The 24,716-nt window shown below is 35.6% G+C and overlaps 1 protein-coding gene across 11 annotated transcripts in view; it reads right to left on the bottom strand.

The window, feature by feature from the left end:
• Positions 1-24,716, bottom strand: part of CSPP1 (centrosome and spindle pole associated protein 1) — a 67,306-nt gene that overhangs the window by 11,480 nt on the left and 31,110 nt on the right. For 7 of the 11 annotated variants that reach the window (XM_052786794.1, XM_052786795.1, XM_052786788.1 and 4 more), the window contains 14 exons: positions 22,589-22,761; positions 21,438-21,556; positions 19,683-19,761; positions 19,226-19,346; positions 17,196-17,343; positions 14,707-14,859; positions 12,252-12,364; positions 10,999-11,148; positions 9,627-9,773; positions 8,695-8,799; positions 7,510-7,576; positions 5,957-6,077; positions 5,141-5,286; positions 4,450-4,590 (listed from right to left, as the gene is read on the bottom strand). In XM_052786794.1, the coding sequence (XP_052642754.1) occupies positions 4,450-4,590; positions 5,141-5,286; positions 5,957-6,077; positions 7,510-7,576; positions 8,695-8,799; positions 9,627-9,773; positions 10,999-11,148; positions 12,252-12,364; positions 14,707-14,859; positions 17,196-17,343; positions 19,226-19,346; positions 19,683-19,761; positions 21,438-21,556; positions 22,589-22,761 (1,783 nt within the window). Of the gene's footprint in view, positions 1-4,449; positions 4,591-5,136; positions 5,287-5,956; positions 6,078-7,509; positions 7,577-8,694; positions 8,800-9,626; positions 9,774-10,998; positions 11,149-12,251; positions 12,365-14,706; positions 14,860-17,195; positions 17,344-19,225; positions 19,347-19,682; positions 19,762-21,437; positions 21,557-22,588; positions 22,762-24,716 lie in introns of those variants that run through there. The other 4 variants (XM_052786797.1, XM_052786799.1, XM_052786789.1 and 1 more) reach the window with 3 other exon arrangements.

The raw sequence follows: 24,716 nt of genomic DNA, 5'->3' as shown, positions 1-24,716 counted from the left end.
CATATTAGAACTATATTATTCATCACTAATAAAAATCAACCATTTCCCATCTTGTTCAAAACCAGATTTGTTATCCAGCAAAAGGAAGCATAACTATTTTTGTGGCTATCAAAAATCAGGTTTTTTAAGATTTAATCACACTTCATTAAATGCTAAAATTGCACTAAATTGTGCTGAATTCTGAAAAAGTTCTCTATACTGCAACAGTCAGAACTACTTTTGTGCTATGTTTACATCAATACTGTAAACTCCTGTTATAGAAAGGTCATGTCCAAGTGTTGACTGAATAACGTAAAAAACATCAATTTGTGGGAAGGCAGCATGGTTTAAGTCATCAGAGCAACACATTAGGGCACAAAAGGTTGCTGCATGAATACTTGGTTTCTCTCTTTTACCCTCTTATGTTTCATTTGTTGATACCCTAAGATCTTTATTATTTGAATTACTGCATCTTAAACAATATCCAGCCACACAGCTAGCAAGAAATGTTTGTTTCATCATGTTCTGCACACTGCTGAATCCTAATGCAGCTGGAACACAGTACTTGAGAAAACACACCAGGTTAAGTAACTTCAGATGAAAAAGCATTTAAACGGAAACCTACTTTCCAAAGTGCACCCAAGAACTCAAAGTCGACGGCCTTCTTACTATAATAAAGATGACCCTCCCTTCCCTAGCGTAAGTATTTTGGTTTTCTTGCTGTCATCTTCACATACTAAATCTTACACGTCATATTTTTCTTTTATAAAAATATTTGTGAATTAAAAAAAAAAGTGGAAGTTAATGATATTCAGCATCCCAGTGGTTGCTAGTGCTAAACTGCAACACTTTAAACTCCATCTGAACTCCACAGCTAGGACACAAAAAAACCCCAATAATGGAGAGAAATCTCTCTAATTTATCATTTTTTGTTTAAAACTTGCTATGAACCAAGTAGAAAAACAAACCCATACTGTATCAAATTTCAAAAATTAGAGAGCTAAAAATGAATTACTTCTTCCATGATTAGGGATCACCTGAGCCATGTATTTCCTGACCCCACTTTGGGTTTTGTCATTATTTTTAGTGGTCTATCAAGAGCTAGACAGAGGGAGTCAGGAGTCTTATTTATATGTAGTGAAGCTAAACATTACAACAGTTCTGTAGTTAAAACTCATGGATACTCAAAAAATCTGTATTCCAGACATCTGTTTGCCAGGAACGGGCATGTTTGTGTAGCTAAACAATGGTATTTATATCAACAGAACTCAAGCCTAATGATGTTCTCCCCTAGATGGGACATCTCTACAGCTAAATTGACTAGCAAGAAGGATGCCATGTCAGCATAAACTGTTAGATGAAATCAGTTCTCTTAGCTTCTGTGAGGGTGTAATTATCAGAGCAGGAGACTGCAGAAAACCCCAAGAGTGAATGTACACTCAACATGCTGAGCACACTGCATTTTGCAGCTTTCAAAGAGAGGTTGAAACTAGACAGAGATCATTTCACAGAGGAAAGTACTTGTCTAAGGATAAAAACCTTAACTCTGGACAGCACAGAGAACCATCCTGAAAGTTAATCTAACAATGACTTCACACATGCTGGAAATGCAAAGAAGCAAAACTGAAGTTACTCTTCATATTTGGTTTAAATCTTCAAATAAAATATTTACTAAGATAGTTTTTATTTCTTGCATCTCTGTCTAGCAAACTTATTCAGCGTGCAGCTCACCTTCTGTCTAGCATCAAAAACCATAGCACACAGGCTGTCGCTCCTCCTGGACTGACAACCAGCCCATTCCTGATATATTACTCCAGTCAAGCAGAGCCCAGCACTGCAGCGCAACGACATCAAACCTGCTCCTGCACCTTTCCCTCCTATCCCCCAAAATAATAATCATCCAGAAGTCTGCAAAAGACTGCCTTACAGGGACACAGAAAGCATTTTAAAAATTGGGACATTTAAAAAAATCATTACTTTCTCAAGTTATAGTTCCACTAATAGTCCACATATTTCTCTTTTACATAAACAGAAAAAAAAAAAAAAGAAAGAAAAAGCATATCAGGGGGAAAACAGTCTATAAAGCATGTAAGGTAAAGAACACTTAACATCTAGTGCGGGAAACAGGTAAGCCTTTGCCACAACAGCCTATAACATGACATTTCATCCACAGTACAAAAATACGTATTACTTTAATTCATCTTTCTTTCCGCCTTAAATCAGACAATAAAACCACTCATCTATTTTCAGTGAGGGGAAGATGATGAACTTGTCTCCGAGGAGAATAAACTGGAAGTAGAGATACATGGCACCTAATTAATTCTCTTGCTCAGTACACAGTGACAGACTATAAAGTTAAATGATGTTGTAATGCAGTAGGAGAGAGGAAGAGAGAGGAAAGACTGCTCAAGGGATCCTCTATAAGCATCAGTGGAAAAATGTTTTGAAAGTCAGCTGCTTATCTACCAACTAATCTAAATTGTCCGAGGAAATGCCTCTTTAGGTTGTCACCACGTAAGCCTGCATTATCCATTTAGCATTAGTATATGGCTAAAATGACTGCTCGTCCTCAAAATTAATGAAAAAAGGCAAATTTGCTTTCTAGCTGGTGGAGGTTCCTCTCCAGACAACATTAAGTTAAAGCCTTCTCAGACTGGCCTATTGAAAAGTATTCTAATGGAGGAAAAACAAAACAAAACCCCACACAGATCTCAGTTGAAGCTAGTGAAATATTATGCACCATTTCAGTCAATTTCAAAGGGGAATACTGAAGACAACCCTATACATTCCATTTAGACATTAAATGACATTCAAGAGATTGTAATTAACACAGAAAGTAGTATAGATATGCTTATTTGCAACTGCGATGTTATGTTATCCATAAGCAATATTGCACACATTGCTTGAACACCAGCACATCTGTCAGAGATGGAATAGGAATAATTTTTAACACTCACCAGGGTACCAAACAAAACACCCTGCAAGTAACTGTCACCCTTCACATCTTGGTATCAATTTTGTTAATATTGCTCACATATGGGTCTATTAACAGGTAACACAAACGAGCCTCAAAGCACGACCAGTGGTAAGAGACGGCATTCAGTTTTTCTAAAGCAGTATGGAAAGGTGTAACTCTTTTCCTTTCATATATGTTTGGGGGTTTTTGTGCCAAACTTTCACCTCATCTCTAAGGCTAAAAACAGTCTAAGGAGCAATCTGAAATTCTACTGGGTGTCTGTGACAAAGGGCTGGAGCAAACAGGGGTGGCCTCTGCGAGAAGATGCCAGGGGCTGCCCTGTGCCAGGCACAGCCGGTACCACAACAGACCCACCGCAGGACATAGCTGAGCCTGTCAGCCAAGCCTGCGGTGCCTCTGTGAAAACATATTTAAGAAAGGGCAAAACAAAGCACAGCAGTGAGAAGTGAGGACAAAAGTGAGAGAAGCAGCCCTGCAGCCCCTGAGGTCAGAGGACAAGGAGGTGCCCCAGGTGCCAGAGCAGAGATTATCCTGCAGTCTCTGGAGGAGACCATGGTGGTGCAGAGGGAAAGGTGCAAAAAGACAGGAGCAGCAGAGAGAAACGGCTGTGTACTGACCGTAATACATCCACCCACCCGCCCGTCCCGCCTTATGCCACTCATTGCATCATTGAAGGGACCAAGAGTAACCTGGGGTGGTACCAAGGAAGGGGAGCAGGGGCATCAGGAGTGAAGGAGTGAAGTTGGGCCTGGGGAAGGGGGCAGGAAAGATGTGGTTTTAATGTTTGTCTTTTTGTTTCCCACTACTCAAAAATCAGTAATTAAGTATTTATTTAAATTGATAATAAACTAGGTTAATTTTCCCCAAGTGGAGTCTGTTTTGCCTGCAACAGCAGTTGGTAAGCAATCTCCGTCTGTACCTTGGCCAGCAAGCTTTCTTCTCCCTGTTTCCCCTATCTCACCAAGGGGCATGAGTGAGGGGACATGAGCAGGCGAGCAGCTGGTGGGAGTTTGGCTGCTAGCCAAGGCTAACCCACCACAGAAATAAAGTTACTTTCTCTTCAAAATTTAGTTAGGCCAGTCTGAATTACAGACAAACACTTTTCCAAAAATTTGTATCTTGCACTCAAAACTGAGTTCATTTGTATAGTTGCAACTGTAACTTTTGGAAAGGTTGAATTAACTCATGATTTTAAGTAACATCTAAAATAACTTGAGATACTGCTCTTTCATGACTGTTCGTAAAAGATATCTGAATGAACATTACATTCAGGGAACCAAAGAGAAACAGTCACAGTAATTAAAAACAAAAAAAGCATTCAATTTTTTTACACTTTACATTATGACAGAATTTCAGCATTCTGATGTTTTACTGTTTTGTACTGCAGTGAACTTGAAAGGAGAAAAACTAGAGCTGGTGTTTTTTAATTCTTACTAAATTCAAAACAAATAAACAAAAATCATTAAAATTATCTCGGACCATTCATTCCTTACCTTCTGTTTCTCTCCTCATTCTCATTCTGTCAAGTTTCTTCTGCTGCTCCCTCAACAGTGCCTGCTGTTGAATCTCTAGAGTCTGGTCATCTTTTGGAGGATCAGGATACATGTGCCTCAAGCCCATACACATTTCAGAATCTAGAGCAAAGATACGAAATTTAAATTTTTCCCTAAACTAATGTTTCTGAAAAACATTTTTAAAAAAACTAGCTACAAAGTCATAAAAATATTAAAAATAATCATAATGGCCAAGAGGATGAGCCACTTTAGCAATGATTTTACAATTTTACTATATTAAAAAAATATTTTTTCTGGTAAATGAGAAACAGGAAGTTACACAGAATCATATTTTATTGGTGGGTAAAAATATCAAATTCACTCTACTTTCAGTAACATCATAATATCAAATGCATAAGAAGTTTAAGCAGCAAGGACTGGAAGCTAAGTGAGTGCTCAAATGATAAGTCAGCATTACAATGCCATGAATTGTGTGCACTTGAAGAAATGGCCACACAGAGAGATATGCACACATACAAAATGCTGTCCACAGAGTATGTTGTATATGGGCAGTAGCTGTGAAGAGGCTGATTTTTATTTTTGTCTTTAAATCCTGGGTGGCATGGAAGATGGAGGAAAAGAACAGATGTTTCGCTACCTTTCTTCATCAATAACAAGAAGATCTACCTGCCTTTGTATTTAAGTTCATTAAATTCCCAGATATTCTGTATATTGACAGGATCTTGTGCCTCCTTTGATGAAGGTCGCCTTACTGGAGCCTGCAGACGAAGCCTGGCCATCTCAAATATGTCCTTTGGATTCTTCTCTCTCCTCCTGCTTGAAAAGTTTGTAAAACAAGCAGAATATAATTTAACACTGTAACATTAATGAGTTGGATGGAAATACAATATTGATAAAGCAGGAAAATAAATTTGAAAGTAATGACACTGCAAATTGTGTTATAAAAAGGGATAACTTAAATCAAAAAAGCCCTCAGACTTTACGGAGTGGAACTAAGACTGATGATCTGATGAGTCTTTTCCAACTAATTGGTATGATTAACTAATACATTTTGGAAGTAAACCAAATATTTTAAATAAAAAGGGTATGTTTTTCAATAAGAAAGAAAGTACTACCACAGCACTATGCTATTCATAAGCATTTTCATTAGCAGTAGTATTGCAGCTTACAGGCACAAATTATGTCCTAGGAAAAAAGGTAATGAGATAAAATTCTGCCTTAGACATCTGTTTTGGACCACCCTCCAAGACAGTATTGCAACTTCCAATCTTACCAGTACAGCCATTCTTACACTAAACTTTAGTATGATTCTTTGAAAAACCCCATACACATTAGAAAAAAACGAAGAAAATTTTATATACAAGTTCTATCTTTATATTTTAATTTCACTTATGTATATTAGCCAACTAATACTAGCTAATAATACACAGCAGCTTTGAGTTCCTGTGCAAAATCTAACTTTTAAAACTGAAGATGAAATTCTTACCGTGTAATCGGTATGTCATCATCACTGGCCACATTTAGCAACTGTTCCTGCAGTCGCCTCTCTTCGCTACGAAGCTGTTTCCTCATCTCTGATAATTCATTTATCACATTCTTTCTTTCCTCTGTAATTTAACACAAATAATTTAAAAATAGAGAGTGTCAGAGACACTTTTCTGCCTACCTCATAAATGTAAGGTGAAAAAAAAAAAGAGATAATGAACTGTTAATTAAAACAAGGATGATACAAACACAAGAATCGAAGCATTTTATATACTAGAAATTAGGCCAGAGCTTGTATTTTGAGACAGCACAAGGACCAGATCCCCTGAACAGCAGAAAGCATCCAAACTTCAATTAAAGTGTTTCGCTGTATTTAAAAAACAAAAAGCTGTGAAACACCAGCAAGTGGACATTGCCAGTAAATAGCCTTTTTCTGAAATTAGCAAATCTACAGAGTCCTCAGAGTCCCAGAGGCAGATGACAAGAACTGAGGCGGAATCAGCAAGCACATGACCTCATTTCTGTTTCCCGACTCAAAAGTAGGCTGTCTGCTCAGTGCACTCTCTTAAGTGTTCAAGAGTTCTAACTTTAACACTTATTTTTAGTATGTGCTTATGTTGACTTTTTAGACCTACTTTGGGTCTAAGCTGGTTTTTTGTGCTCAGGACAACATTCCTCCACAAGTTAAAACAGTTTCATAAATTCCTTATTTTCCAAATAACACACTTAATAATTTGGTATTTTACTGACTTTTAGTCTGAGTCCAGAACCTAGCAGGCAAGGATGTTTTACTCGCTTAAATACTCAAACAGAAGATGTAATTCATGTCTTTCTGAGTCAATCGATTTCCAAGAGCTGCATTAAGAACCACTCTGCCTTACATTTAGTGGAAAAGCCGTAACTCCCCAGAATGGACCCAGGTACTGACTGCTGGAGTTTAACATTTGTAGGACATCATTTACTGTTACATCCCATGTGTTGTTTCTTTTATACTTGTAAAAAAGAATCAGAAGAAAAATAGTGCTTTCCACCCACATACTGCCAAGATAACCAACATATAAAGAGCAAAGGAGATCCTCCCAGCATGTCTGAATTTTAAAACCACCAGTGAAATCTAAGAGGAAGGAGCAGAGGATTAGGCAGAATAACAAAGGAAAGTAGAATTTAAGAGTTAAGACTGCAGTGCTCTCTACACATTGTTGGTCTAATCCATTACTCAGCCAATACAAAACTCTCCCATTTTGCAGTGTTCTGGTCACAGTGGTCACCAGTGTCCTGACTGAAAGATCCAGCACTTCCCATGCAGACTATTCCATTATCAGAGTTTTTAGGAAAAAATATTTCCTGATGAAGACACATAATAAATGCATTTTTATTTTGTATTAATACTTCAGACATACCATACTAATACACTGATAATACTAAGACAGAGAGAACACCCACATAGAAATGCAAACTTTGTAAGACTATTCCTTTGCAGGCAAGAAAGAGAACTGTAACTGAGAACAATTTCATTGTAATAGAAAGCAAGCTTGCAGCAAAAATGATACCTACCAAATGCACGCAACTGATTTCTTCTAGCAGGGACAGGTGGAGAAGGAACCCTTGGTTGTGGAGGATCCTAGTAATCATAATGGATATGAAATGTTAATATGTCAAAGGAAGAAAATATAGCAGACATAAGTACATTTTATTTCCTTATTTTATGTCCAATTTATGTTAACTACCACTACTACTGGAAGACAGATTAGTAACCTTAGAGGTTATTCATGCCTAAGAGTTTTTAAATCTGACCTTTAAATGCATAATCCAAATTACTAAGATAATACCTATAACACACTATTCAGAGATCTAGACAAAGCTATACCAAGTACTGCAAAGACACAGAAATAAACTGACCTTCCTCCAGAGCATTCTTTACATTTAGGGAAAGCAATAGTTTTAAATAAGGTTTAAAGTCTTACTTAAAACATTTTCTGAAACTGCACTATATTTTGCCAAATTATCATTTTCATAGCAAATTCATTTTTTAAATTTTTAGCCCAGTTCACACAGACAGTTGGTAAAAAAACCTTTCTAATAAAAAGTTAGAAGTGTAGCCAGAGATTGAAATATGATAGATGATTATTTAATCTACTCTTCACAGGAAAAATTTATTTAAAGAAAAAAAAATTGTCCCAGGAAAGATTAAATCAAGTGGAAATGAGTGGTCTCGGGACCACTACTGTAACTCATTCGTGATGCAAAGAAGAAAGTGAAGTGTATTAGGAGTTATAAACTTTTTGTAGCTTCAAAAACGTTAAGATAAAACAATAATGTCTGTAGCTAGGAATCAACATTAAACTTCATGCCTGAGCAAAGTTCTTCTCTGAGTGAACACAATGAGTTGTTATATTAGATGTAAACTTTCTTATCCTAAACCTTGAGATCGCTAGACCTTGGTAAGCTGGACAGAGTTATCTACACTCAAAAATGAGGTGCTTATCTCTACAGAAAGTGTGCATGCAGAAAAAAAATTAAAATACACCCCACCCCCCCCAAATTTCAATACTTTGAATAAAATTGAACAATAAATCTCAGAGCTATAAGATTGGCTAACATAAAGACTGTCTCCTGTTATTGGTGGTATTCCAGTAATAACTGGCAAACATTAAAAACCTGGTAGGATTTCATACACTGCACTGTCTTAAATAAATCTTAAATAAAAAAAATAGTAAATGTTGAATATAAAAATCATACTTGTGTATAGTAAGACATATGGCTCTCAGAAGAGGGAATCCTTTCTTCTTTTCTTATTGATTTGTTCTGAAGAGCAGGAACGACGGGAGAAGGCTGCCTTGAAAACTGCAAGGAGGAAAGCAAGACTGAAACTACGTTCCTATAGATTCTGAATAAAGTATTATTTTGGACAGAAAGAGCTTGGCTAATATTTTTCATTTGATGGAAAAATGCTTTTGCCTATCTTATTTGAATTATTCTTGTATTTAATTTGCTTTCAACTGCATAAAATTATTGCCAAAATTATTTCATGTTATTTTATTTTCTACCTATAGTAATTTTAGTATCTTTTTTCTATGTAGTTTTTTAAATTTATGCTCAAGTTACATATCTTTTTTTTCCTCTAGACACTTCCATGGTATCTTGTCCATTTTAGAGGAGCGACATGTAGACATTTCTAGAAGAGAAACAGTTCTATAATTTACTTAGATTTTCTCCATCAGAATTCTATGTGATGGACTTCTTATATCATTCCAGGTCAAAAGAAAATAACTAAATTACAAAGAACACCGTTGTTAAAGATGAACAGTCCTCCAGTCCTCTAAATTATATAAGCTTGTTTTTATTTGTATTTGGACCTCAGGAAAACCAGGCCATGGTACTTCACAGCAGATATAAAAATCAACTATAGAGTGCAGCTTGCTCTTACTTATCTTGTTTTACTATTTTTTTTAACACAAATTTGATCAGCAAGATAAGTTTCCACTGTAGTACATCTGATTTTTCAATCAGCTGTTCTCTGTGTGTCCACTAAGTGTACCGTAGCTTGATAAACTAAGAGGGGAACAATATTAAAGGTAGAGGTCTAAGAAATCATGCAATTTCTTTAAAACTCAGTTATTTTTAAAAGTTATGAAGAAGTATTTGTATCTTAGAAAGTCACGGAAGCATACCATCTTCTTTTCCTGTTCCATCTTTTCTTTCTCAAAATATTGTCTAAGTTGTTCATTCTGCTTTTCTTCTTTTTCTTTTCTTCTTTTTTCTGCCTCTTTTTGCCTCTCTTCATCTAATCGAATTATTTCTTTATTTTTTAATCTTCGCTGTAACATAAACATTACTAGTACATAAAAAAGACTCAACATTATTAAAGTTTTGCTTTGTTTTTCTTCGAGAAGTTAAAATTACACATCAAAGTGATTAGTATGAAATGAAAAGCGTATTTCATTAGGCTAACTTCAAACATTCAAATTAAAAACTATGCCATGCAAATATTAAACATCTGCAGTCCTGGCTCTGCTAACATTATTTAAATCATTTAACAGAATTCCTAATAACTTCAATAAACACCAGTTTGTGTCCCCAGATCTGCTGCCAGTTAAGGCTAAACTGTAGGAGTCATTTCCAAAAATTCAGATTCAAACAGAACATACACACATGCACCACCTATCAGAAGCACACTGAGAAAATTATCATCCAGTCTCAATCTTAGTCTTGTGTCTGTGAAAAGCGATGATACCAGTTGGCTTCCTACTCTATACTAGACCAGTTCTATTAGCCAGAAGACAGGACTCATCCAGCTAACTTGCTCATACTTGAGAAGAGAATCTAGAATATAAGCTAAGTGTTCTGTCTTAGAAATCTTGAAGTCCTACATCCTGAACTGATCTTTCATAGTCCTGCAGGGTACTGAAAGATTTTTCCATCTCTGATGGCCTTGTGTCCTTTTCCTACAATTATTTAAGATATTCTGAGTTATGCAATTTCATTCAATTTTCCAAACCTGACAAATAAAGCTTTTGGGTTAGAATTAAATCACAAGTTTACCTCCATGAAAAGTATTCATTGATTTGCTTGGCATTCTTTCAAAACAAGCAGTTCTTATCTCAAAGACAAATCCTGACCAATTAAAAAAAAGGCTTTACGAAATCTTCCTGTATAGCTACATCCAGAATACAAATAATTCCATGAGCGCTAGATTTAAGAGGCTAACAAAAAAAAAAGTTTTTTTTTAAATTCACCAATGTGACAAAGCTTTTTATTGGTCTCACTATTTCTTTTAAAATGAGAGCACCACTGTCAATTATAAAAAGATACAAATTTTCTTAAAAGAGTTAACAGTACTTCAAGTGGTAGCATACCATAAAGAGTGAGAAGCACGTGCTAGTTAACACAATTTTCTACCTGTCCTCTGGCTAATGTAGACCCTTTTAAAAACAAAGACCAATTCACAGAACACTTCTCAGTTTACCTTCTTAATCTAGAGGACAAATATTACAAAGGGTTAGTTTAGGATGGAAAAAAAGTCAAGGTATCAAAATACTACACCTCCTCCTCTTTCTTTCTTTTCTCTTCTTGTTCATCTTCATATGCTTTTTGAATTCTCATCCTCTGTTCAGCTAGTCGTTTTTCTTCTTTTTCTTCTTCCATTCTAAGTTTTTCTCGCTCTGCTTCTTCCCTACGTCTCTTTTCTTCAATCTAGAAAATAAAGCAAAGAAGTATTGACCTGTCAATAGCCAGCAATAATCTGATGAAAATTTACCACCATGATCTTCTATGGACTTTTGCGGTACCCACTTGCGCAATCAAGATTGTATGGAGCAACTGAAAGAATTCTAGGGCCAGTCTTACATTTCAGCTTCAGAATTCCTTTAAAATCAGATTATATTTTACTATTTCTTCTTGGCCAATATTTACTGAGCCACCCTCCAGTAAGAACACTAATTATAAATGCTACTAATAAAACCTGAATATTTCCTAACACTTACTCTACTCCAGATGAGCTGGAATTACACTTTTCTTCACTGATTAAATAATGGAAGATGGGAAACCAAAACAAAAAAGACATAGCAATTATCTTTTTCCTTTCCACAATTATAGTATTTTTAGACACAGTGCTGACTTACTGAAGCCAAAGGTCTGCCCATTGTTTATTCTTTTTGGCAGCACTATACATGGAAAAAAACTTCATCTTTTCTTTTTAAGAGATCTATATCAAACCACTGCATGACATTCGTACTCTTTAAGTTATCTAGGATTTCCTTGATATTGATATTTAATTAAATTGATATTTAACTGTTGTGGCATAAGATTATATGCGAAGTATTATGGACAGAAGCCAGAAGCTGGTAGAAGAACAATCGCGTTTTATATACCCATCAATAAATAACTACACTATTATTGTCTCACTGATCACCATTTCATTCTGATGAACATGCATTTGTAACACATAGACATCCAAGGGCAAACCTCTGTTTCTTTACATATTTGTGTATGCAAACTTGTACTGTATGCACAGTTTTAGAACTCAATACTGTATTTAGAGAGCTGTACTTAGGAAAAAAAAGACAGAATCTAGATTAATGAAGCCAACTATTAATAGCATCACTTTTATAGGCATTTCTTACGTAAGGTAAAATCTGAGAGACTCAAGAGCATATAGCTCTTAGTATACCTCTTGTATACAGAACTGGCTATGACTGGATAAGGTCTTTGGTCAGCAGTATCTGATGATTTACTTTGACTGTAATCCCTCTTTTTAAAATTTATTTAACTAGACGATAACTGGTGTGCGTATTCACCTGTAGACGAAGAAAGTTCTTGTATGACTCCTGTCGCTTAAGATGCTGTGGAGATGGTGGTTCACCGAACACATTACCTCGAGCAAAAGGAGAGGTCTGTGCAAATGTAAAACCTAAAGGGGCAGCAGGGTGGGGGGGTAAAGATAAAAATCAAAGCAAATTTAAGACAGAAAGCCAGAGTGAAGAAGCAGGAATCTGAGATACTTGTTTCAAAAGGTAGTTTATGACAGCCATAATTCAAGGCTATTGCTGAAAACAATAGCTGGGATTGAAAGTTCTTATGTTGTCTGCCTAGAACACCATCAGGTTTTAACTGCTTGATAAATAATGTCCAAGCAAGTTGTATTTTTACAAAGTAACACCTATAAAAGTCATATATTCTACTGCCCAATCTACAGTTTAGTATTTAAAAATGTTATCTGTAAGTTAATTAGAATAGCAATGATTTTACATCTCATAACTTTACTGCTTGCAATTACTCTGGCTTAGCACACGTAGTTCTGTTCTTTAGGTTTACTCACTCTTTAAAACCAGAACATCCTAACAGAACAAATATTTAGGTAAAATAGCAATGGATGCTATGAAAAACAAAGCTCAAAACTGGCAAATAAAATTCTAAGCAGTCAGAAAATTGAATTCTGCCAGTATAAGATGCCTTCCATAGTATGAAGTTTGACGCATCAGGTCTCCTTTAGCCCTGAGAATGCATCACAACCATACAGTCCCAAAAGCTCTAGATAGGAGGATTAACTCAGATACCACACAGAACAGGTTTTGCAGAACAGGATCCCTACAGAAAGCAGAGGAGGAAGGACATAAAGCAGAACTAGAGTAAGTTGTGTTAACTTTTCAGCTGACACAGCATGTTCTTCATTCATATCACGTCTGCTCCAAAGGACAGTGCCTCAAGGATGTGCAAGAGCTATAGCTCCACTGAACTGAGATGAACACAGCTGTAGCTGTTCTCAAGTTCCCCCCTTACATTTTCCTACATGGTGATGTACCACCTAAGTCAGATGAAAATAGAAATAACATATACACTTATTCCCATAGGGATGCATGTGCTTACTGCTACAGCCTAGCCTTAGAAGCGTGTGCTTGCATACCAAGGAGTACACTTTGAGGTTAGTGTTATTTTTCTTTACATGGAGTCACTGTTTGAATGCTTCCAAAATATAACTAAATTTACACGTGGCTCTTTCAGGATGGATTTACTTCATACGGACATATTCCATGCAAAAAAAACAGAATAAAGTTTATATACCATTTGAAAGGCATGGACACGAGACAGAAAGTTACTGTGGAACGTATCAAGGAATGAACTTACTGTGTACCGACTACTATCCTTCAAGTTCCTCTTTTAATGGGGTGGTATACAAAAAAAACCCCACAAAAACAAACAAACAAAACAAAAACCAAAAGAACAAAACCACCAAAACCTACACAAAGCCACTTTACTGCCTGACTAATCAAATGGAATATGCAAGACTATAAAAGTTCCCATCACTGATCTGCACCACCTCCTGATACCAAAGTAAGTGATCTAACCAGGGGGCTCTTTGCTATTCTGCATTATTACTTCATTGGCCTTGCCTGTTTCACTTCTTACTAAACACTTAAATATACACTGTATTAGGGACAAAGAGCAAGAGGGGGGACAGAAGGAACAAATAAAATTTATTCTACAGCCAGTGGTCAGGACACTGAATTGCAATTGTGTGAAGTAGATCCATGCCCCAAATACCATGTAATTCTTTATACAGAAGTGCAACAGTTCAGACATGAGAAAGAAAAGCAGCATCTAAGCTGAGTTGAGGAGACCGCCACTGATCCTGGCCTTTGCCCATCCCAGACTAGGGACAGGTCTCGAGTACCACAGCTCTCTCATTTAGATGTCTCACGTAAAAACGTAAGAGAAAGATCCATTAGTTTTTAAATAGGAAAATAAAATAAAATCCCTAAAACTTGGAGGCAGTGCACAGGGCTGCATATGTACCCAATTTACTCGTAACTATTTAGAACTTGTTAACCTTGTTATTGTACCAATTTCATCTTAACCTGTAACATGATACATCTGCAGACCCTCCTCCTCCTTTTATTCCACCTTCTCTCCTACTATACAGTTGTATTTTACTGTGTCATTTAAAAGCAAAACAAATATGTATGAAGATTTGATTAGATAACACTGAACCTGGAAAACTAATATACTGATCCTGATTGTTCAGTGCTAAAACAGTTACTAGTTATCATTACTGACAAGACAGATAAGAACATATATTTTCAGTACACACAGTGACAGCAATGAAGAAGTTTGGGAAAGAAGCATGATACTGACTTCACAGGTAGAGAGCACTAACACTATCATAGGACTACTAGAAAGGATTAAAGAAACTAGACAATTTTGATCACTAAGACCTATAAATAATTAGAGCTGTAATACAGTATTCTTAAAAACCTGCTATTTTATTTGTAGATGCTTCTGTGTTCTCAGGTCTTGGGGAAGCCAAACTTAGGTCAACAGATACAATAGCCCTTTTATCTTCATATAGTCTTGCCTCTGGATTATGATATGCATCTTCATTTTGCTTGTGCATCATATTCAAGTCCGCTAAAGGAAAGGGGAAATAACTGTTTATTTATAATATTTTATTCTCATAAAAGGCACGTTCACTATAGATTCTCAAAAATACAGGGGTTTTTGAGCAGACTCCACTTTTACTGGGCATACCAACTATGGGAACAAAAAATTTAAGTGAAGACAAGAATATAGGAGCTATAGGTGAAATACTAGTCATTAGGAATTCACTGATTAAAAGATTTACTTTGTTGGTTTTCTTTTGCCAGGAATGAGTCTTCACAGCAAACCTCCCCTCTCCCCCACCCAAAAATGCTATAGAATAGAAAGATAAAGAGCTCAAAGACAAAAATGACTGACAAGTCTGTGTTGACAAGCATGTATTTAGAAACCACCCCTTCTTCTATTTCCTTAAAGCTGTAAAATACTTTTGAGTTTAGTTTTGGTATTTTAAATACTGAATCTCTATTTGATTACCATTAAGGGCTATAAGCACAATTGAACCATTAAAGTGTATTTTGGTCTTCATGTCTTTAGTAATAATCCAGGTGCAGATTTCTGTCTGTAAACCAAACAATGTCATCCAACATTGTCACCAAAATTTACATGGTGCCTCTCAGTTACCATAAAAATCCTGATCAATGTTAATTTCAGCTCATTTTGAAGTGTTACCAAACTATACCTAGAAAGCTTGTTTCAAAACAAAAAAGTACTACACAGTTTTCAGATTATCTTTTAGAATAGTTTCTGATAATTATGAATTACTGTAGTCATTTAAGCACATAGAATCCAAGAACTTTAAATTACATCCCTCTCTGTAAAGCTGCCTTTGCATACATCAGAGTGTCAAAAGCTATTTACAGACATCTTCAGGAAGATAAAAAGACAAGTCACACTGCATAAAAAAGAGACATGGCAGAAAGCATGTTATGTTTCACTACATTTGACTCATAACTTATCCATCATGCTGCTAAACTATGGTGGGAAAAATAACTTTACATGTGTAATTCAGGAAAACAAGCTAAGGAACTTCTTTCACTTGGCTCCTCATTTACAGACAGAGATAAGCTTCTCAGGAGGTATATGCAGAGCTCAGGCTAATACGACACACCTACATTTTCCTCTGACCTACTCTACTCTCACCATTGTAAAGCCTAGAGAAAGAAGCCAGACACTTAAATGCAGTGCCTAAAGTTAGGCAGTGTGAACACCTCTATCTGCTCTGGGGATAAACACAAGCTTGGATCCTCAACACAAGCTTCTAAACTTATTATTTGGGCCCACAACCTTTAAAAAGCATTTAAACTTTACTCCCTACCCTCAAACTACACTATGAATTTAGCCATATGTCACTCAGGTGTCATAAAATTGAAACTAATTATTTATATATAAACTATTATCCAGTAACTGTTCCATGCTTTGAAAATTCTCATATTTTATTACCAGGAGACATATTTTTAAAAGCTAATCAGAATTCAACATCATCTTCCAATAACAAGAAAATAAATTTGTGTTACATTAGAAATCAGTAGTTATAAAATTGTAAGACTCACTCACTCAGATGCTAAAGGCAAGAATGAAGAGAGCTTGCACAGGTCAAGATTTTGAAATATACAAATCTAATTGTGCCTACTGAGTACTATTTTTATTTTAGATAAACTACTCCTGCAGGGTTCACTAGGAACAAGGATCAGGAATTTGAGTTTTAACCTTACATCTCTCTCTGATTTACTGGAGGGGTGGATGAACAGCTTGCCCGGATCATAGCTAACTCCATGCTCACTACTCCCATCTTGTATAAAACAGCACTTAGAAAAAAATAAACCTTAAAAAACATTACTGCTGACTGCTATTTATATAGCCATTTACCAGCAGTGTTACTTGAGGAAATTTAAATATTCCACTTAGCTTTATATATATATTCAAACATGCTTCCATTTTCCATGTCACAAGTAGAGCTTTCTAAGCCTAGAAGTTATTTTAAAAAAGAAAAACAATTAAAAAAAACCTGTTCCTGGAAAATGTTTAAATAAAAGTCTTCACAACAGACTTTAGCACAATTGTATTGCAGATGATTCTAACAGCTTGTTTTCCTCCTTCTCCCTTTATTATCGCGTTGCGTCTTCACTTATAGTTGTCACATCCTGTGTTTCTCATTTTGTTCAAATTGTACTCTTTGAATGATTCTACAGAAATCAAAATTACTCACTTAAATATTCCTTGAGTACATCTGCTTGAAACAAGTACATGTATTTGTCAATAAAGGGCTACCAGTGTTACAAAACAAGGAATAACATCTGAATAGAGCCCTTATGAGAGCAAGAAAACATCAATCTTGAAAAGACAACCCATAATTTTGGCAAACATACTTATCAGATTTCCTTTTGCATCTCTGAGAGGAGCACCACCACCACCTTTTCCCCAGGGATTGTAATTCCTCATTTCTGCTTCTAACTTGGCTTCGTAGCGTTCCTTCTCCTCTCTCTCTTGTCTGCGCCGTTCCTCCCTCTCTCTTATCTAAAAAACCAAGCCAGTTGCATAAAAATATTACATTAAGCATAATTTTAATAAAAAGTTAACGGAGCAAGCTGAATGCTATCATTACCCATTCCCCACCTCTACATCAAGCAAATTGCAAACATTTCACTTCCTATACTGCAGACAGTGCATTGAATACTGTTGTCAAAATGTGCACGTCCAGTTGTACATAATCACAGAGAAACATACAGATTCACATTATAAGACTTCCAAGTTCCAGAAATGTTCACATCTAACACTTGCAGTACATCAAAAGTCCCATAACTTTGGTCTTTGATACAGAAGGTTATACTGCCTGGAAATTAAACAGGCAAAATTCTACAATATTATAGCACTTGCTTCTCTCAACCGGGTATATTTTGTTTAACCAAAACTTAGACTACAGATGACATGAGATAAAGAAAGACTCCTAACAATAAATGCCTTAATAGAATGCTACACAATTCTGTAACCATTCATGAAATAGTTTTCTGCAGTAATACATGACGATGTATGTAAATAATGCAGAACTGTTCATATGGTTTGTTCTTCCTTTTCTTCAAAATCAGGTTAAATTTATATAACTAAATCTCCTAATAACTTAATGTAGCATTTATAAAGAGAACAGCTATTTTAAAAACCCCATCTTCTATTCAAACCTTTTAAAACATTAGCTACCGTTTATGTAGCTCAAATATATTAATGTATTTTTCTTAAGTTTGTTTCTTCTGTGCATTAGATAAAAATTTCCCTTTATCAAGTAGTCAGACAATTTCCTAAGAGATATAATGAGTCAACACAAAGACCCATCTAGCCCCTTTTACTGTTTACAGAAATGGTCAGTCAGGTTTGTCTATAGGAAAAAAAAGCAGAATACCTTCTGTTTACTTTCAACCATAAGCAGCATAACAACTTTGAAACACTGTATCATGCCACATTCATTAGACCTTTATGTCAAATTGTGCAGTCTCTCATCTGGCAAGATAAAATTTATTACTTAAGGCTATAGTGAGAAAATGCCTTCAGAGAAGTGTAAGTGCAATATCAGACACTATTCCTAAATGTTTATTTTATTCTTAATTTGACCTTGATTGGCAGCCTCTCCTTTATCTCTATGCACAATCATAATTAGAACTAGACTATTTTTATAGGAATTATTTACCTCCACTGAAGAAATACATAAAGAAGAATAAGGTAAGAAAATGTTAGTGCCACTGAACTAGGTTCTAGCAAAATCTCTTCTGAAATAACATGTCTTATCACGGTCAAGTACATTTTATAAATATAAACGCCCACAAGGTGCAGCAGCAAAAGGCCACTAAAATGAATAGGGGACTAGGACGTCTACTGGAAGACAGGAGACTCAAGAAATTTGTCTAGTCTATCAAAAAGGAAGCTGAAAAGAGATAAGACACCACCTACAAACACACTGGAAGTAAACATTAGGGAAGCTTTTGAATTAGTATCCAAATGATCATGAAGAACTTCCTGAAATTAGAGTGTTCCTAATTATTTTAGCAATAATGCTCAAAAGCAATCTTTCAATAGGAATATCAAAGCAACAGAACTCATTGCTTTTAAGATGCAGGTTCTTATGTTTATGAAAATAATTATGTAAAACTCCATGCCTGGAACTAATCTGTTTGGTGTCAGAGCCTCTGCCTCTGACAAAAAATTGAAGAGCTTATTGTCCACCTGAAGAGCTAAAATGAGCTAAAGCAGGGTCAGAGGAACGGGAGGAAGGAAGTGATGAAGAGAGGGAGAGTTAAGAAAGCTTTTTACTTGTAAACTAAAGAAACGTCTTTGAAAGAGTACTACAGTTACAATCATAATATGTTAAAAAGTAAAAGAAGAAACCATCAGAAGCTTTATCACTCAGTACCTGCTGTTGTAATTCTTGTTGATAAGATAATGTTGCCTCTTTGGAAGGCTTTGTTTTTTCTTCAGAAAATACTCCTATACTTCTTTGTCTGTCTCCTGTATTCCTCTGTCCAATGTTACTTCTGAATTAGAAAACCACACATATAAAAGGAAAACATCATAGGGTCCAGGGGGGGTTAAAAAAAACAAAATAAAAATAAAATCCCTGCCTGAAATATTTAAGTGCTGTTGTTTTCCACAGCCTGACAGTTTATAATCTCAAACATTTTCATAAATCCATATAAAAATAGGAGTTCACTGAATTATTGTTTAGATAGAAATTCTTAATTAGAAGTTTGAAGAGTTGTCTTTAACACACATTATTTCAAAGGCATATCCGTTGTTAGCAAAATACTCCCAACATGAAAAGTGTATCAATACAGATAAAAACAAAGAATATGAATACAGCTAATACTTACACAGATTGCTCTACTGGGTCTTGGCCTAAAGGAGGATCCAGGTTAGGTGTGGGTTGCACTCCCACCATACCTGTACCATCTATACAGTAAAAAAAATTACTATTTTAAATTTTGAATGCTCAGAAATAAACATTTGCCATTACTTAAAAGAACAGAACTCACTGCTCAAACTCTGTGACTGCAGAATTACAAACAGGACTCTCAACTTCTATAACAAACTTAGCTAATCCTTAATGCCCTCTAAAGCAAGAAACACAATGCCAAGGTACAAACCAATTACTTAAATTCAACTAAATCCCTTTAAAATTTACAAATGTCTTCATTAACATATTCTATAATGAACTAACAAAAAGAAATAACTTGCTTAATGTAACACTTGTTCTCATGCTTTCCAAATGCATCCTCTATTGTGAGGAGAGCCCCATTGCCTCCTGCAGATATGCAGTGTATTTGGCATCTGTACTCTTACTGAAATAGGACCTGCAGCACTCTGCCACAGCAGGGCTTAAAATTACTGTGCATACTACTGCTTGTGTTCAAGACAGTAAGAGATGCATCTCTAAAACAATTTCACACTTTCAAATTTTAAGCATTAGGAATATTCCAACTTGGGACAACAAGCTTTAAGACAACCTAACTCTCATATGTGAATTTTAAGTATTAGTTTCTTTAATACTCTAAACTGTAAGCCACTTTACCCTACAGGTTATATTGATACAAGGGTAAAAAAAAAAAAACAAAAAAACCCCCAAAAACACAAACCCACGTAACACCAAAATAAAACACAAAAAAACCCCCACACCAAAGAACCCCCCCAAAAACCCCCAAACTTCTGTGAGTTGAAACTGTGCTCTGAAAATAAGATTACAAAGAAAAGATAAAAAAGGTGCCTGGAACTTAAATAAAATAAAATAAAAAATAAAAAAAATAAATAAAAAAAACCATCCAAAACCAACCTTTCTCAAACCATAAGCTATTACATTTCAAGATGGGGAGAAATTTACACTGGAGAAAAAAAAAAAGAAACTAAAAACTTTTGCTCTTAAATCTCTAGTGTTCCTGAAATTCCACAGTGGATACAAATCTCATTCAAATCAACCAGTAAAAGAGTTATTATTGTAAAGATTTTTTTCTCCTTTATTTTAACTTTTCTATAAAGGTAGCACAACAACTTTTTAAAAGTATTCCTGGTTTTTCCTCTAAAAAAGCAAAAAAAAGAAAAAATAAAAAAACAAACACCACACAATCCAGTCCCTCGCCACACACATCACAGTTGTTTCACTCATGAAATCATCATGAAGCAGTCAAAGAGTAGAAATAAAAGAGTTAGTAAAATAAAAAAGTTTGATTACTTCATACAGTTCCTTTAAAAATATTTAAAATTATATTTTAAATTCTAACAACACCTAAACATGTAATCAATTATAATATGATTTAAGCAATTTTAGAAAATAATGTTTTGATTATCAAAACCATAAAGAAAATTATCTGGTAGGAGTAATGGCTAAGTAGCTGAGACTAGAGCTTGTTCAAGCGATGAACAAGACTTCTGGAAGCCATAGCCCCTTTTGCAGTTGGAGAAAACTACTTCAACCAAAACCAGTATTGAAAAAAAGCCTACTTTTCATTCAATACACATCTAAGCAATGGGTTTAAATTACTGTTACTAGTTCTACATTATTCATCATTTAACTAGATTAAAAGCAATCATCTGAATCACTCTAACAACCAATCCACCTAAAATCATCAACTTACAATATGCAAGATTGGGATCCAAAGGATTCCTAACCCCGTAAAAGTAATATGCGTCATCATAAGGTGTTCTATAATTGTCTGTCAAAACTGGTGGTGGAGGCGGTGGCATCGGTGCAAGCCTTAAGGAAAAAAGGAACACCATGTTTTGGTTTGTTGTACAACTGAAAAGAGATTATCGAAAGAAAGAAAAAAAAACACCAAAAGAAAAAAAACCACCAAAAGAAAAAAAAAAACCACCAAAAGAAAAAAAAAACACCAAAAGAAAAAAAAAAACACCAAAAGAAAAAAAAAAACACCAAAAGAAAAAAAAAAACACCAAAAAAAAAAAAAACACCAAAAAAAAAAAAAAACACCAAAAGAAAAATAATTCACTACATGGAAAAATCCAGATTTATTCAGCCCAAGACCTCTCAGTGCCATGCAGGAACAAGATACAGTAAGTCTCAGTAGGGAATTAACCTTCCCTTAGGGAGTAGTACGTGAACCCACACTATTCCAGAGATTTAAAGAACATAAACCAAGCACACCTTCTTTAACTTGTTCAGTTAATGATACTTACTGGTTACATCAGTAACAGTAAATAAAACAAGCCAAGGATTAGTCTCTGGTCAAAGGGCAAGTGGCACAGCACAGCTTCAGCCACATGCCTGAAGCTCCTTCTCTCTCCCTAAACAGTTTAGTCTCACAGTTTAGTGGAAGCTGTCCTTGCCTACACTGCATTCTTGAGCTTAGCCCTGAGAGATGGCTTAATTGATAGGGGCCAAACTCATAGTACACCAGCCTTCTAACAATATGGACACTGCTGGGCATGTGCCCCAAGCATCCTCGCAACACGGTTCAATATTACAGGCATGGACATCATTCCTACAGCACAACCCTTATTCTGCACAAGCATCCTCTAAGAGTGAGCTGTCTTCATAGATAACCCAGCCTTCCCAGATTCTTCTAAAAAAAACTGTGAAGAAATAGACAGTAAAAGTTTATTTCAGTGCAAAGTAGTTTAGTTTTCTGTTAATTGTCAAAATATTATTTCTACCTTCACTGGTTCCTTGAAGAAGGATTGATAGCACCACTGAGCTCTACCCTAGCAGTAATAACATGCTTAATAACAATCTTATTTAATATGCAAAATTAACATGATGGTGAAGCACCTAGGAGCTGCTATTTCACCAAGAGTGCTGGCTAGCCCCCTGTGAAAGTCTTCATTCACTGGAGATGCTGAAGGGATGGGCACTGGAGTTTGGAAAGCCACCCTAGGCCTTTCAGGAGGTACTTTCTCTTCAGCAGCTCGTGCTGTCAAGCCAAACTGCTTCAATCTATTTGGCTGAAGAAAAAAATAGAAAAAGAGAGAGGAAAAAAATGAAAACAGTTACCTTGTTATTACCAGGAAATATTCTGAACCTTCATTTAGGTCTCATTAAACACTTCAATGGGTCCCAACTAGCTGTTCAAATTTCTAGTAATTGCATTTTTTTTATCCCGAGGAATTACTGGAAATCTAATACTGCAAGGAAATCTAGCACATTTATCACAGATTTACAAAATCCAACCTCTACGGCAGGTTTCAGGAAGTATATGGTTCTAGTTATTGTCCAGAAAAAAAAGAAGTGTTTCCACAGTTATCTGTAGTACAGGTTATCTACAGCTGCCAGTTTCCTACACAAACAGTATTCTCATATTATGCATAGGAAAAGTTTCTGAAATCCCTCCCCCCTGCCCCAAGATGAAAATAGCTCATAATCAGTAAAAACTAAAACCAACCACATACTGAGACTTCTTCCAATAAACATTTCCTTACAAAACAATTTTTTTTAAGTTTCTTTATTAAATTTTTCAACCACAACAACTACAAAATTTTAGTTTGTTTTTTTTTTTAAAGAAACGTATCAAATGTTTATTGATAACTGGCAGCCTCAGAAGAAAGGCAAAGGCAACATGCAAATAATGCAAAGGCATGCAAGTCCATTTCAGAACTATCTTACCACACCCAGAAAGCCCTTGCACCAGCTGCTATGCATTAGTATTTTAATGTTTGTTTGAATGAGTCAATACAATAGAAGACCAGAAAAAATCATACTTTGTCTAAGTAAAACAGATTTTGTTTCTGAATTTACTGGTCCTAACATTGTAGTGCTTCAATTAACATGCATTCAGACAAAGTAATACCAGCAACCAGCTAAATATTAAATATCTAACAGCAAACCATATACCCTACAATATAGAAGTATTTCAGCAAAATATTAAATGTTTACCTCCTCATCACTTAGCTGTAAGACAGTATATACAAGGCAGTTAGTACTCACCAATCATGAACTACAGCATTAAGATTAAAATTCTCAAAATCTAGTAGACATGCATATTTGTTTATAACATTTAACTTCAAATTTCTAGACGTGAATACGAAATTAGGTAATAGATATGAGCTACAGCACTTGAAAATTATAAAGCAGTCTACAGACTTCTTTTTTTTGTCTTTTCAAATCCAGTGTCTTGAGCAGGAGAACATTTAAAACAGCCTTTCTTACTAACAAGTTTAATGTGAACTGCTTCCAAAGTGCCCCAGATTTCAGCTCTGTAGCTAATTTCAAATGTGACTATGGTACTCAGTTCATCCTGGGGATTGTGTTATTTTAAACAAGCAGTATATACAACAGTCTACATTTATAGATTCTTAATCAGGCATTGCTATTTAACCAACCTGTAATTAATCAAGAAATCCACCTAATTAGAATCCCTCCCCAGGAGGCAATTTAAAGCTAACAGTGACTGAAGCTTAATGAACATAGCAATTCTACTTAATTGAAGGCTTTCAGCTAAATTAATGGTTTTAAAACATTATACATGCCCTAGACTTGCTCTGGATATAATTTTGTTCCTATAACAGGCACTTTTTAGTCTCTGAGATGCATAGTGTATATAGAGTGCTGCAGCACAGCATGCTTCTGCCTAGTCAGCTTTGATTAGACAAAACTGTTTACACCGACCTTACAGCCTGCTGTGCCAACAGAGCTGGCATCCTCTGCTCAGTTTTCTTCCTTTCCTGCCTGGCTCCCAGCTGTACACTCCATCCCTCTCCCTTTCACCATCTGAATTCCTGATCAGCCAACTGACCTCTCTAAGCCAACTAAAGCAGCAAAAAAGATTTAGATTTTTGCCAGCTAACCAAGCTGAATCAGTTCGCAGAAGGGATCAAACAAGCACCACAGATACTTTAAGCAGACTAGGTAGGAACATGCAGCCAGACCACTTGTCAGTGTTCTCACTCCCCATTTAGGAGTA

Source organism: Harpia harpyja, chromosome 5, assembly GCF_026419915.1.
Source record: "Harpia harpyja isolate bHarHar1 chromosome 5, bHarHar1 primary haplotype, whole genome shotgun sequence".
In the NCBI taxonomy this organism is placed as follows: Eukaryota; Metazoa; Chordata; class Aves; order Accipitriformes; family Accipitridae; genus Harpia; species Harpia harpyja.
This window is presented reverse-complemented; position numbering and strand designations above follow the sequence as displayed.